General features: G+C 39.2%; 1 protein-coding gene and 1 long non-coding RNA gene across 2 annotated transcripts in view; one reads left to right on the top strand and one right to left on the bottom strand.

Moving 5' to 3' along the window:
* Positions 1 to 1,319: 1,319 nt before the first annotated feature.
* LOC123390906 lies at positions 1,320 to 10,886 on the bottom strand. The gene is made up of 2 exons (XR_006605501.1): positions 10,800 to 10,886; positions 1,320 to 1,706 (listed from the first exon to the last, which is right to left on the bottom strand). It is a non-coding gene; the product is annotated as an uncharacterized LOC123390906 (long non-coding RNA).
* Positions 10,887 to 11,013: 127 nt separating this feature from the next.
* FBXL5 (F-box and leucine rich repeat protein 5) overlaps positions 11,014 to 15,571 on the top strand; it is a 74,528-nt gene continuing 69,970 nt past the window's right edge. The window contains exons 1-2 of the mRNA XM_045075773.1: positions 11,014 to 11,285; positions 15,023 to 15,243. Coding sequence (XP_044931708.1) covers positions 15,223 to 15,243 — 21 coding nt within the window. The 5' untranslated portion in view covers positions 11,014 to 11,285; positions 15,023 to 15,222. The remainder of the gene's footprint in view (positions 11,286 to 15,022; positions 15,244 to 15,571) is intronic.

Genomic DNA, 15,571 nt, shown 5'->3' with positions numbered 1-15,571 from the left:
TCTAATCCACTTAGGTGTGAGGTTATATTTACACAACACAAGAAATCCTCCATAAAATCATCTTGCCACGTATATCTGACATAAACTAAGAGTGCAACTCCCCATATCAGTGCTTTCATCAAGCTGGACTGCAAAATCCATACCAGACTGCAACCGAGCAAGAAGTATTGTTTCTAAATGTTCTGCAATAGTACAAATGCGGAGAGATACTATGTTATCACTAGATATCATTTTTAATTTATCAGCGGATTTGCCATCAAAAATTGTGTGTACCATATCTAAACGTGCTGGGAGAATTATTTTTTCCACAGCTGTGTGAGCCATCTTCTCTTTTGCTACTCGATATGCAACTAAGTATGATGATAATAAGGCTTTCTCACTACAGCAGTAGAACCAAGAAACTGTGTTGACAACTTTACATCTTTTTTCTTTCCTTGAAAATATTCAAGAGGCGTATCAATAAGTTCAGCATGCTGAGTTTCTAAGTGTCTTTTTAATTCTGAAGGTTTTAAACGTTCATTTGCAAGAATATTATTACAAATAACACACTGAGGTCTGTCATTTTCAAAGGGTTTTTCACATTTGATAAAACTGTATTTTAAAATAATCTTCATTATAATGTCTTGCACTTAATTTTTTCTTTTTGAAATGTGGCTCAAACGAAGCCTTTTTTCCTTTTGAAATGTGGCTCAAACGAAGTTGAAGTCTGCAAATTAGAGTCAATATTTTTCTCAATATTGTCTCTATTCTCAATATTGTCACTAATCACATTTCCAGATCCAGCAGTTGAACTTGAACATGCTTCTGCATATTTCACTTCATTTTTCCTTTCTTTTAAAAAAGATATGATCCATTTTAAAAGTAATTTTGATTAAAATGTTTTAACTGCCACTTAACAAAAAATAAATTTTATATATATTTTTTACTTTTATATATATACACATATTTATTTTTATATATATTTTATATATATATTTATATATATATACACACATATATGTATATGCATACACACACACACACACATAAATATAGTCTAGATAACATCTTTCCAAAAAAATGCAGTTTGCAAATGCATCTCAGTTGAACATCTGAGAATTCACATCTAGTTGCAAGTCATGGTAACATAAAACTAGACAGCTCACCAACTTATTATGAAAACTGAACAAGACACCAGCGGACAAAGGATTGAAAAACCATTTTTTAGTCAGTATACATTCTATTTATTATATGCCCTCCACTAATTATCTTTTCACATATTGAAATTGACCTTAGTATTCCTTGCAGCACAATTCTGGCAGAGGATTCATGCAAACACCTGATACTTTATATTTTATTTTGTTTAAAAAAAATTTCATTGTGACTCACAGAACTGATTGCATGACCTACTGATAGGTCACATACAGAATGTGAAAGATATTGATACAGAGACATTTTCCTCTGCCGTGTTGAGCTTGAGTATGTCTATTTGATGATCAAAGCAGCAAGCTAATGTGCTCGACTGTTGGCTGGTATAGGAACTTCCTTGAAGTGGTAGGAATATGTCTTATCTTTTCATTCTTGTTAGTTTTTGATGGGAAGAGTTTTTAAGAATGTCAGTATGATCTGACCCAGTGAGGATCCAGGGAGGCTTTCCACAGGTAGGTCAACTACCATGTTGGACCTGCTGATACATTTTTAGAACTTTATTGGAATGCATCCTTGACCTGGGAATAAAAGCAGAGATGTGACATCAAAGCTTTATCATACAAAGAGTATTACTGCTGGCTATGGCAACCTTCATGACCTCCAAGATCATGGATGCTGAAGCAAAAAGCCCAAGGCTCTTCTCATCACTATGCTGTAACAGCTTAGGCCTATTTCTGTAAGGCAAAGCACCTAAACCAAGACTGGTAAGTTGAAAAAATGTCAGTAAAGCCTGGAAGTCAGCATCAGGAGTTGGAAAGTACACTTAGAAAGCTGAATACAGTAAGCCATGGAGGAACATAGTTCATTCACCATTTCATACTTCCTCTTAGCTCAGTTTGGTTATGTCCACCTTCAAAGCCAGGTATCCCCCACTTTCTAAAAGTTCATGTTATGCTATTTCACTTTTAGGACAGACCTACATTAATACCTATTTTTGTTAACTCAAAGAAATCCAAAGAGGATTTTAACTTTTATAAAAAAAAAAAGCTGTTACTGTACTAATGTAGGTCTTTGATAAAAGTGAACTGGCATAACAAACTTTCAGAAAGCAGATTTCAAGAGGAATGCTCTCCTTTTGCAGGGGAAACCTCACTTAATGCATTGCTCTCTTTGATCTTGGTGTATCTCCGTCTTAGCACTGCAACAAAGCAATTCCTTACACACCCTTCCAGCAAGTTGTTTCACCCTTCTGGAGGAGGGGGGTAAAGACTTATATTTACTGTAATGTTTGTTAGAAATTCAACGACTTGGGGCACCATGGTGTCTCAGTCAGTTGAGCATCGACTCTTGGTTTGGGCCAGGTCAGGATCTAGGAGTCCTGAGACTGATCCTTTGTTGGGCTGCCTGCGCTCAGCTGAGTCTGCTTGGAATTCTTTTCCTCTTCCTCTCCCTCCTCCTCATCTCCCCCCATTCACATGTGCCACGTGCACTCTCTCAGTTACATAAATAATGGGGTGTCTGAGTTGCTCAATTGGTTAAGCGGCTGCCTTTGGCTTAGGTTATGATCCCAGAGTCCTGGGATTAAGCCCTGTGTCTGGCTCCCTGCTCAGTGGGGAGTTTGCTTCTCTTTCTCCCTCAGCTGCTCTCTCTGGCTCTCTCATGCAAATAAATAAATGAAATCTTAAAAAAAAAAAAAAAAAACAAAAACCAACAAACCCACAAGTAGATAAATAAAATCCTTTTTTAAAAAAGAAATTTGAGGGACGCCTGGGTGGCTCAGTTGGTTAGGCAGCTGCCTTCGGCTCAGGTCATGATCCCAGTGTCCTGGGATCGAGTCCCACATTCGGGCTCCTTGCTCAGCAGGGAGCCTGCTTCTCCCTCTGCCTCTGCCTGCCATTCTGTCTACCTGTGCTTGCTCTCTCTCCCTCTCTCTCTGATAAATAAATAAAATCTTAAAAAAATTTTTTTTTTGAACATCTCATAGTGTTAATAATCTTTATCAGAACTGTTTGCATTAACTATATTTTCTTGTTATCTGTATTCTTGATTGCTATCTGGCATCTGGGTTCTCACTAATCAAGGAAGAACCCATCATCCCCCAGAACTATCCTAGGGATGGCTGACAGAAAACAGCTTGCCATATGCAAACTAACCATAAAATAGCCCATCCTACCTGCACACCCCTACCTTGTGCCCCCGCCCCCCGCCCCAATCCGGCTCTTACACTCTGGCAATATTCCCCATTGGCCCTAATCAACCCAGGGACAAAAATTTTGTTGAAATTAATAAAAAAAATCCAATTCTAAACCTGATTAGTCTGCTTACCCTGCTTCATTCCTTTCCTAGAAACTACATAGACTTTTCCACAATACAGGGTTTTGCAGTTTCCCTTCCACTCCCTCTGCCTCTTGACCAATCGTAGTGTTTCCCCATATGGCCCTCCTTGCATGGTTTGGCATGTTCTACCTTCTGTTTCTAGGGATCTGGGATTATAAAAACTTCCTACTTCATGACAGCCATTTCTGTGTGCGTGTCTTACCATGCCTCATTAAAACAAATCCTGAAGGGACGCCTGGGTGGCTCAGTTGGTTAAGCAACTGCCTTTGGCTCAGGTCATGATCCCAGCATCCTAGGATTGAGTCCCACATCAGGCTCCTTGCTCAGCAGGGAGTCTGCTTCTCCTTCTACCTCTGCCTGCCATCCTGTCTGCCTGTGCTTGCTCGCTCTCCCTCTCTCTCTCTGACAAATAAATAAAATCCAAGACAAATCCTGAGTACTTTTTCTCAAGACTTTATTTATTAAATATTATTTAATGCCTCATTAAAACAAATCCTGAATATTTTTTTAAGACTTTTTTATTTGAGAGAGAGAAAGCAAGAGAGAGCAGGAGTGGAGGAGGGGGCAGAGGGAGAAGCAGACTCCCCAGCTGAGCAGGGAGCCTGTTATGGAGGTTCCATCCCAGGACCCCAGGATCATAACCTGAGTTGATGGCAGACACTAAACCAACTGAGCCACCCAGGTGCCCCCTGAATACATTTTAAACCTTTTTTTTGTTGTTGTTGTTGTTATTGCTCTGGTTACAAAGTTGTACATGTGATCCTGTTCCTATTTTCCCCATAAGGTCTGTTATGTTTTAGTTTCTACATTGCATGAGTTCTTCCAAGAAGTCATGGTGTTAATGCTGAGACACCTATTACCTTAAGATTACTTATTATTACTTGTCTGGTAAATGGATTTCACTCACTCACTTGAGAGGACTACTAGAATCCCCCAATTTTGTGGACATAATATTTTTCATTGTGGCTATTACCCAATCTTCATCTGAGTGAAACAGAGTAAAATACCTTACACAAGTAAGGTATAGGTGTCAGGAATACAGGTAGCCCTCAAAAATGTGCTAATACATTGTTCGAATGCCATCAGTATTCATTAGTCTGTTGGTATCGTATTTATGTGGGGATCTTATCTTTTAATAATAAAGCCGCTTTGAAGGAGGCATCACGAGAATGGTAACCTTGAAACAATATGTTCCCAGAACAATATGTTCGCCACATATTGGTGATATTCTTCTGTGAGACTTCATTAATTAATATTTATACAGACTTTACTATTAACAATATTTTTTTAAAAAGATTTTATTTATTTGACACACACAGAGAGAGATCACAAGTAGGCAGAGAGGCAGGCGGGGGAGGGGGGAAGCAGGCTCCCTGCCAAGCAGAGAGCCCAATGGGGGGTTCAATCCCAGGACCCTGAGATCATGACCTGAGCCAAAGGCAGAGGCTTAACCCACTGAGCCACCCAGGTGCCCCAATTAACAATAATTTTTTTAAAAGATTTTATTTATTTATTTGACAGAGAGACACAGCGAAGAGAGGGAGCACAAGCAAGGGGAGTGGGAGAGGGAGAAGCAGGCCTCCTGCGGAGCAGGGAGACCAAGGTGGAGCTCGACCCCAGGATCCTGGAATCGTGACCTGAGCCAAAGGCAGATGCTCAATGACTGAGCCACCCAGGTGCCCCTACTATTAACAATAATTTGGCAGTACTTGACAAATGTAGGACATGTATCCATCACTGTGGTATCATACAGAGTATGTTCACTGCCATAAAAATCCTCTATGTTCTGCCTAGTCATCTCTATGTCCCTCCAATCCCAGATAATCAGGCCCCCCCCGTCTCCCTTTTCACCTTTTCAGAATGTCATATAGTTAGAATTATACTACAGCATGTAGTATAATTTCCAAATTGACTTCTTTCACCTAGTAATATGCAATTAAGGTTCCTCCATGTTTTTTTCTGGCTTGATAGCTCATTTCTTTTTAGCACATAATAATAATGCCATTGTCTGGATACAAAAGTTTATTTATCCATTCACCTACTGAAAAAGACATCGTGGTTGCTTCTAAATTTTGGCAATTATGAATAAAGCTGCTATAAAAATCAGTTGCAGGTTTTTGTGAGAACATAACTTTTCGACTCCTTCAGATAAATACTAAGGAATCTGATTGCAGGATTGTACATACAATGCATTTTTAATAAGGATCACAGCAAAGGCTGTGTATCTTTTTGTTGCTGGAGTATACCAAAAATTATGGCCACAGGCTATGCATTATAGACAAAGTGCAGTTGTTGGGTTTTTGGCAATGGTGTCAACATTTGTTAACTCATTCACACTGGTAGACTTCAAATAATGCCAAAAGGACTACTCTAGGATCTCATGAGTTGTGAAGGCCTAGCATGCTACTCAGTTACCTTGTTGGTCTCTCTGATATGAACTGTCAGAAAATAGAACCAAGTTAGAACTGAAGGCTATCGATCTGAAGGTACAGGAAGGGACAACGATGGCTGGTGAGATGGGTCACATGATTAAGTGTAATTCAGTGAAAAACAGCATGTAGAGAGCTGGTCAAGAGAAATCTCTCGTTTGGTCAGTTTAGGATTGGACAGATGTTAAATATTGAACCTAAGGGCTGGGACTTTATATGAGATGGAAAGCTTTACTGGGCATTCTGGAACAATGTTGGAATGTAGCTTTAGGAAGGTGCCAGGAAGGTGGCAGCAGAAGCCATCTGAGAAAACAGCTATTGCTATAGGAGTAGGATTAAACTGTAATATGCAATACACAAAATGTAGCACATTGTCTCTGGGCTAGCACTCTCTTGACATAGTTTTCTTTTATGAGACCAACGCACTACTTATTGCACTAATGAGGTACCTGGCATAGCTTTCTTTTATAGTAATATAAAGGGTTGGTAACATCAGGCCGACCTACAAATAGGGACAGAGGTCAGGGTTTGTTACAACAGTGGCAATTTTAGTTGTTGGTTGCCTTAGGAGGGACTTGGAGATATCAACTTGGGCTAGTTATTATAAATGCTTTAACTATGGCTAAGTAGCCTTAATAGCTGGAAACCTACTGCATACAGTATCTGCCTACACTTAAAAAGATATGCATCTGGGGGAGAATTCAGGGACTGGTAGATGCCTTTGATTTTAACTTGGTTAGATGTTTTCTTGAAGGATGACATGTTCCAAATATTTTATGTTGTTTTAAAAAGGCAAGCTTTTCTTTGGAGGTCTTATTTCCTATCTTCCAAGAAAGGTAGTAGGACTAAAGAGTTTATTTCTCCTGGATGTCAGAGCATGGTGTACATCATCAATGTTTTAAACCAGAACTAAATTGTTGGAGAAACAACTGCATCTAGGTTTCCTTTTAATGAATAAAAAGAATGGAGGGAAATTCACAGTAGCCCTGAAGCAATCTGACTCATATAGCTGTCCTTAATAGTTGAGGGAACAATTATTAACTCTCTTCCTCTCATAATTAAAATTTCCAACAAGGATCCTCACTTGTTTTTAATACTTCTTTCCCTCCAAGAAATCTCAAACAACTAGAGCTTTTTTTTTTTTTTTTAAGATTTTATTTTTAAGTAATCTCTACATCCAACACAGGGCTTAAACGTAAAACCACAAGATGAAGAGTAACATACTCTATGTTGGAATGCATCAGATGCCCCTGAAACCACTACAATTTTAAGGATAAACTATGTCATATCTCCCTATTTTTTTTTAAATATTTACCTTATATAGCTAAAGAAAAATGGAGCTAAATAAAAGAAAAATGGAGCTAAACACGCTCGTGTTTTGTTTGCCCTCCTTTTTCTTTACTTATCTCTGAAAGGTGCCTTAATGGAGAGTCACAGGAGTTTTGGGGAATAGGTTCAAACCTTAAGTTTTTGGTCTAAGTTTTGGAATTTTAATTTGAAGAGACATATCCTTCATTAGAATTCAATGTAAATCAGAGCTATACATATCATGATAAGCAAGTACACCAGTATAATTCCACAGGCCAAATGGGCTCTGTTGGGACAGATCCCTTCTGGCCAAAACTTGAAAGATCATGAATGTGTGCAGTGATGCTTAAGATATATGCACTGAGGTTGACTGCTGTGGATATATAACCATACTTCCAAGCAATAATGCTCTTCAGTCAGCTGTGCATATGGCTTAGCCATCCTTTAGAACAAAATTTCAATTAAGATGACCAACTATTTGTAGTTGAGGGTTTCATTAATGCAGTCATGTAATATGGTTTCACGTTACTGATTTTGTACTAAATGAATCTTACCTACCTGTTCCCAGAATGTGTTTGTTATATGGTAGGCACTCAATAAATGTATTAGAAAGAATAAATGAGGGGCACCTGGGTGGCTCAGAGGGTTAAGCAGCTGCCTTCAGGTCAGGTCATGATCTCAGGGTCCTGGGACTGAGCTCTACATTGGGCTTTCTGGTGAGCAGGGGGCCTTCTTCCCCACCCCGCACTCCCCCGCCCCGACCTGCCTCTTTGCCCACTTGTGATCCCTCTATCTGTCAAATAAATAAATAAAATCTTTAAACAAACAAACAAAAAGAATAAATGAGGGAACGACTGACATTATTTTTACTATTACTGTTACCTTATTTGAAAAATAAGTATTTGAACAATTTAGTAATATGTAAGACAAAGGCTGGTAAAACACTTTCTAAAGGAGGATAATCAGGGGCCCTGGGTGGCTCAGAGGTTAAGCATCTGCCTTCAGGTCAGGTCGTGATCTCAGGGTCCTGGAATCAAGCCCTGAATTGGGCTCTCTGCTCAGCAGGAAGCCTGCTTCTCCCTCTGCCACTTTCCCTGCTTATGTTCTCTCTCTTACTGTCTCTCTCTGTCAAATAAATAAATAAATACATAAATAAATAAATAGGATAATCAAAGAGATCCTATTTCATAATAAACTGCTTATAATATTAAGTAGTAGAAAGAATGGTCCTATAAAAACATAAATGTAAACTATGTTTAAATTTAGCTTATAAAGTTTAACACCTAGATCTACCTAAAAATAACTCACATAAAAATACTAGTATCTTATTATTATAGGTATGAATTATTATTCTTTTACACAAAGACAGCTGTCATTTAACGATTCTGGTCTTTTATATTTTTATTACTTCTATTTCAACCCAGTCCTCCTTGGGAGTTTATAATTGGCTATGCTTCAGACTCTTGTATTCAAAAAGTATTCTTAAAGAGCTTACTTCCTCTCCTAAATCAGATAAATCACTTACAGTAATAGAGGTAATGTATTAGGGTATAGACCTGGTAGATGGGATAATGAAAGCATGGGAAGTCCTTTTTTTTTTTTTTTTTTAAGTTGATTTATTAAGTAATCTGTACCCCCAATGTGAGGCTCTAACTCATGACCCCACGATCAACAGATGCATGCTCTTCTGACTTGGCCATCCAGGCACCGTGGGGTTAGTTCTTCTATAACTGAAAAAGGATGCAAGATACAAGCTAAATGGAACACATACATAAATAGAAAATGGTGCAAGTTTGATACAGAGGGTATCAAGTCTGATACAGAGGCTGCCCAGCCTCTACTCAGCAGGGAGCCTGCTTCTCCCTCTCTCTCTGCCTACCTCTTTGTCTGCTTGTGATCTCTCTCTCTCTGTCAAATAAGTAAATAAAATCTTAACAGCAATATTTATGTATTTATTTATTTTTAAGTAAACGCTGCCCCCAATGTGGGGCTCAAACTCACGACCTGGGGATTAAGAGTAGCATGCTCTACCAATTGAGCCAGCCAGGGACTCTAAAAATACAGATTGGATCAGTTTCCTCATAATTCAAAAACCTCTAATGGTTCAGAGCTAGTGCATCCTCCTCAGGACAATATCCTTTAAATGTAAGCCTTATCTATCTCTCTAGGTGTCTCCTTCATCCCATACCTTCAAACAATTCTACATTTTAAGCTCTAAGACTGTTGAAGTTCTTGAAATACACCATGCACTTCCATGATTCTGCTTCTGACTAGTATTGTTTGTATCGAACACCTGTAAGCCATTTAAAATTCTTTTTTTTAAAGATTTATTTATTTATTTATTTGACAGATCACAAGCAGGCAGAGAGGCAGGCAGAGAGAGAGGAAGGGAAGCAGGCTCCCTGCTGAGCAGAGAGCCTGAGCGGGGCTCGATTCCAGGACCCTGGGATCACGACCTGAGCGGAAGGCAGAGGCTTTAACCCACTGGGCCACCCAGGCACCCCCAATTCTCTTCATTCTTGAAACGATTTAGCTCAAATGCTAAAGCGTTCATCCATTTAACAACATTTAAGTACTTACAATGTACCAGGCACTGGCCATATAAAGCAAAAAAAAAAAAAAAAAAAAAAAAAAAAAAAGATAGTGAAAAATTAATATAAGGAAGTATCTGTTCAGTTCTTATAATGAATAAATCGGAATTACATCACACTGATAAAGATTAAGAACATTAAGTAAACAAGGGGTGCCGGGGTGGCTCAGTGGGTTAAAGCCTCTGCCTTCAGCTCATCAAGCCCCGCATGGGGCTCTCTGTTCAGCAGGGAGCATTCTTCCCCCTCTCTCTGTCTCTGCCTGCCTCTCTGCCTACTTGTGATCTCTGTCTGTCAAATAAATAAATAAAATCTTAAAAAAAAAAGTATGTTAAGTAAAAAAGCAAGCTGCAAAAGGGTATTACATTACTGGTGTTAAAATTATGCAAAACAGTACTATGTATGAAATTAAAACACAAAGGTGCTTGGGGGAGTAGTTACCTTGGGCAAGAGGAACAGAATGAAATTGTGTCGAGTAGACAAAGGACTTCAATTTATATTATCAAACAATTTATGTTACTTATTTCTCCAATTAAATGGCAAGTACACAATGTATGAGTTACACTTCTGTTTCTATCTTTGTCTAAAATAATTCTACTTTTTAAAAGAATCGATAAGGCTTGATTCCCTCCTGCAGGCATTGCCGATCGGTCTCCTAACCCGTAACTTAACATTACCTTCCATCTCTTGTACTCCCTGTTTCCCTTTATGCACGCCATTAGCACCCCAGACCTTAAGGATAGGAAGTTCCCGGTATCACCTCTGGGTATATTCACACGTTATCCACTTCAGCAGATTCCTGTTCCCTGCAGCCCTCTCAGGCCTGAGAAGAATTTCAGTCTGACCCTTTCAGCCGACCCTAGAATAGCTTCCCTCAAACCTCCTTCTCCCGGGAGACCTCGATTCGTCTCTTGAGCAAAACCAGAATGTGCCTCCCCCAACGAACCCTGGAATATCGCCCCTTACAAGTCTGAGGTCCAGTCATATCACTGGCTGCCTTTCTCCTCACCTCCACCCCAGAGCCGCAAGCCTAGCGTTTCGCCCGTCAAGCAGCGATTCAGCGCATCCCTCCCTTCCCTACGCAACACCACTTCCGGCCGAAACCTACCACTCATAAACATCTCACTTCCAGTAGGAAAAGGACAGGCTCGGCTTTCTGCGCACGCGCCAAACCAGAGGCCCGGTCCGCCTCTTCCCTGTCCAAGCGCTCCCGCGGCAGTCTCGCGGTATTTCCTTCTCCCGCGGGAGTTACTTGAACACTCGGGCGGTAATTCCAACTTGGGGGCTCAGCTGCGGGCTAACCCGATCCTGAGGGGGCTTTGTAGACTTGACGTTCCGTCGCGCCCCTGCACCCCGGAGCGGACGAGGCTTGTCCCGGCCAGGTCCGCCGCCATGGGGGCGGAGAAAGAGCCGCTGCCGGTTAAGGAGGCCTTCCAGCGGACGCAGCAGCCGCACCAGAACAAGATCACCAGCGCTGAGCTGCGCCTACCGCACGGTAAACGCGGCCCCGGGGCTCGCCCCTCGCCCTCCTGGGACCAGCCTTCCCAGGAGCCTCCCGTGGCCCTCCGGACTCCAACCTTCTGAACCTTCCCCACCCGGTTCAGAGAGGTCTGGAGGTCAGCCCGACGTTGCCCGGGCACCCCTTCTCCCCAGGGGCCTCCGGCCGCCCCCCCCCTCCCGCGGACCCCCGAGTGACTCGTGAGCGCACGCACATCCCGGCAGTCTTATATGAGGATTGTAGTGAATTTTGAGTTTTAGTACCATTTTCCCTGGTTTACTTATTTAGAGACCAGTATTGCATTTAATGATCACAGTTCGGTGTCTCTTCAGGTTAAGAGCTCACTGATTTTAACATAAATCTGCATTTCATTAACCAGGTTTAAAATACATACATAAATACAAATTTGTGTTTATGCCCTGTAATGATTTTAACAAAACACACTTCTTTGTTATTGACAAAATCAGTGTAAGTAAGCGCATCTTTGCTACAAACCAGATATTTTTCAGGTTGATATACTTAATTGGCTTTTATTATGGTTTTATAAGAAATAGAAAAAAAAATGGACTAGATAGACTGCAGGAGCAAGATATTGGTGGAGCCGGGGACCTAAATTTTGTCTGGTCCCAGGAATTCAGCTAGATACCAATCCATTCTGAACACCTACAAACTCAACAGGATATTGAAGAGAAGAATAGCAGCAATTCTAGGAACAGAAAAGCGATCACTTTCTGGAAGTTTTAAAAAAATGACCGAAGAATGATGTTGAACAAACATATATGGTTGGCTAATTTATTCAGAGGGAAAAAGATAGAAAAAAAATTTCTTTTTCTCAAGCTAATTTTTCTTATTTGGCAGGATTACACAAAGATATTTTTAAAAAACTATTTCACTGGATGTTCAATTTTTTTTTTTTTAAGATTTTATTTGTTTAACAGATCACAAAGTAGGCAGAGAGGCAGAGAGAGAGAGAGAGAGAGAGAAAGTGGCTTCCTGCTGAGCAGAGAGCCTGAGGCAGGTCTCCCATCAGAAGACCCTGAGGTCATGACTTGAGCCAAAGACCGAGTCTTAACCCACAGAGCCACCCAGGTTTGTTTCACTGGATTTTTTTTTTTTTAAAGATTTTATTTATTCATTTGACAGACAGAGATCACAAGTAGGCAGAGAGGCAGGCAGAGAGAGAGAGGAGGAAGCAGGCTCCCTGATACCAGGACCCTGGGATTATGACCCTGGGATCATGACCTGAGCCCATGACCTGAGCCCAAGGCAGAGGCTTTAACCCACTGAGCCACCCAGGCGCCCCTCACTGGATTTTTAAAAACATTTTTTGATTAGTAAATATTTTACATGCTCCAAGTATATAGAAAGAAATTCACCGAGAAGACTTGCTCCTTTCCTAGTCCCCATCCAGTATTTTCCCTCAGTCTTTTACAGATAACCATTTTTAACTAGTTTCTTGTTTACCCTCAGGGCTTCATGCAGATACAAGCAAATGTGAATATGTGTTTTTTCATTTCTCCTTCAAGATTTTCTACATTGTTCTGCACTTTGCTTCTTTCATTTAATAGTATATTCTGGATACTCCTTATTAGTTAGATTTCTTCATTTTTTTTTAAGCTGTCACATGTTCTATTTTGTGGACATGCTCTAATAGCCAGTGCACTACGGGTACACACTTGTGTTTCCAGTATTTACGTATTAGAAGTGACTTTTTTTTTTTAAAGTAATTTCTGTACCCAGTGTTGAGAGCTCGAATTCACAATCCCGAGATCAAAAGTGGTATGCTCTACTGACTGAGCCAGTCGGACACCCCTAGACACAATGCTTTAATGAATACATATTTCCTACATTTGCAGGGGTAGCTGTCAGATTATCTGAGGGGAATTGCTGGGTCAAAGAGGAAGTGTATTAGTAAATGTGGTAATTACAGTTGCCCTTCATAGAGTGGTCCATTCTGTCCTCCCAGCAGCCAAATACGAGAGCTATTGCTTTTTTGTTTGTTTTTGGGAGTGTTTGGGAACCACTGAAATATAATTGGAAGTTTTTTTTTTAAGAGTTTATTTATTTGAATGAGAGAGAACACAAACACAGGGAGCAGGCTCCCAGTTGAGCAGAGAGCCTAGACCCTGGGATCATGACCTGAGCAGAAGGCAGATGCCCTACCCCTACCTACCCATACACACTAAGCCACTGGGGTGCCCCTGGGAGAATGTTTTTGACAGATATGAACATTTGTAAGTAATATCCTGAGTAGTGTGGGAATAGGAGTTAAAATGATAAATGATATATCAAAATGAAATTGCTGTGTTATAGGCAGGTGAAATTATAAAAGAATTGACAACTGAACTGTATTTGGTACATTTTTCTAAATAGACTGAAGGATGTGTAGAGGAATCAAAACAGTCTTTTGTAATCAAAGTCTTATGCTGCTTTAATCCATGGCAGAAGTAATTCAGAAACAGGAGAGACACAAGTAAATGATTACCAAGTCTTTCTTCCTTAATCATTTCTTCTGGATAGATGATTAAAAGTTATTAAGGAATAAAGATTTAGTTTGATGAGACATTAATATCTTGGAGAGTCTTAGGTCAGTGCTAGGGATAAAGACTTATCAATGTAGTTTGTGAAGGATTGGTTTTATATTTCTGGTTGTCAGTAAAGCATTTTTTCAGGAGGCATTTGTTCATACCTTAAATACATTATGATAGTCTGTAAATATGAAATCTGCAGCGGAGCAAGAAATAGAATTTGGACCAGTTTATTACTTCATTTAGCCAAGTAGAGGGAATATGAAGACAGTGACATTTCAACTTATTTTAATTATTTTACTTTATCTTGAAAATACTCTGCAAGTTTTCTCAATTAGTATTAACATTTGCAGTGAGTGTATGTATCATCCAAAAACTTACTGGGTGAAAGCCTTTAGGGCTTTAATAATTTAGAGAGAAGACAGCTAGGGGTCTAAATTATATGTGATGATAAATAGGGGCACCTGGGTGGCTCGGTTGAATGTCCAAGCCTTGATTTCAGCTCAGGTCATGATCTTGGAGTCATGAGATAGAGCCCCACATCGGGTCCCTGCTACCAAGTCTGCTTGTCTCTCTCTCTCAAATAAATAGTCTTTTAAAAAAATAAATGTTATGTGTGATGATAAGTAAGTTTATGTTATATGTACCTACATACACATATTTATGTCACATGAAAGTCACATTATACATTTTTTCTGTAGGATAAAATATGATTATAATCAAAAGCTAATTTACTATATAATGCTAGATTTACTTTATTATTATAATGCTAGCTTTACTTAAAAAAATTTAAGAACCAGTTTCAGGTAAATATATTTAAATGAGAATTCTACTTAGGAAAGAAGTTAAATTTTGGTCCAAAAATTATTGCATCCTGTTATTTGGCAAATATTATTTCAGATAAGGGTTATTTTGAGACTATATTAAATGCATATGTAGTATATCTATGACTATGAATGACATTAACGTTAAAGCCTTTTTCTTTTTTCTGTTATTTATATTTTTTATATATGTATTTTTTATATGTATTTTTATATATGTATTTTTTTATATATGTATTTTTATATATGTATTTTTTTGCATAAATTGTAACTTCCTCATGAGTTATTATTAAATTCTAGAATTCTGAACTTAGGGAAAATCAGATGGTTGTCATTATAATGCCTCCTGGGAATAATTTGATTTTTTTTTTCTTTTCCTTTTTAGGATTGAGGCATATAGCAATGAAGTTCAGTGTTTGTTGTGCCAGATTCTAAATAAGTTCTTGGGAAATATGCTGGGAAAAGGCCAGATTGATAATATTTTGTGCATAAAATGGATGAAGCTCTTATTAGACTAAAAGTTAAAAATCCAAATGTGAGGATACAGGTAGACGCGGCTCTTTCAAGACTTAAGACCTATGGGTAATGATTGCCCCAAGGTTAAAGGTAAGTGCTACCTCATGGTTTTTGTTTGATTTAAATGCACAGTAGTTAAATTTTTCCTTATTAATTATGTAATATATGATGAGAGAAGGGTGTATGTAATACATGCACACATCCCATTTAAATATATGTTGTTTCGATAGCAGTCCTTTGATACCAAATGGGTACCCTGTAATTTAAATACCCAGCATTAGAGTAGACCTACAGGTCAAGCAAGGGCTTATTCCCACAAAACTGCCCCTACTTCAGATACTAGCCACAAGTCTCAGGTATACCCAAACGACTTGCAGTTTTACCTACCTAACTACAAATTTGGGGGATTCCCATGACT

The sequence above is a fragment of the Mustela putorius genome, unplaced genomic scaffold, assembly GCF_011764305.1.
Source record: "Mustela putorius furo isolate JIRA1106 unplaced genomic scaffold, ASM1176430v1.1 tig00000083_pilon_pilon_pilon, whole genome shotgun sequence".
NCBI classification, from domain to species: domain Eukaryota; kingdom Metazoa; phylum Chordata; class Mammalia; order Carnivora; family Mustelidae; genus Mustela; species Mustela putorius.
The sequence above is the reverse complement of the archived record's forward strand: the minus strand, read 5'-3'. Positions and strand labels throughout refer to the sequence as shown.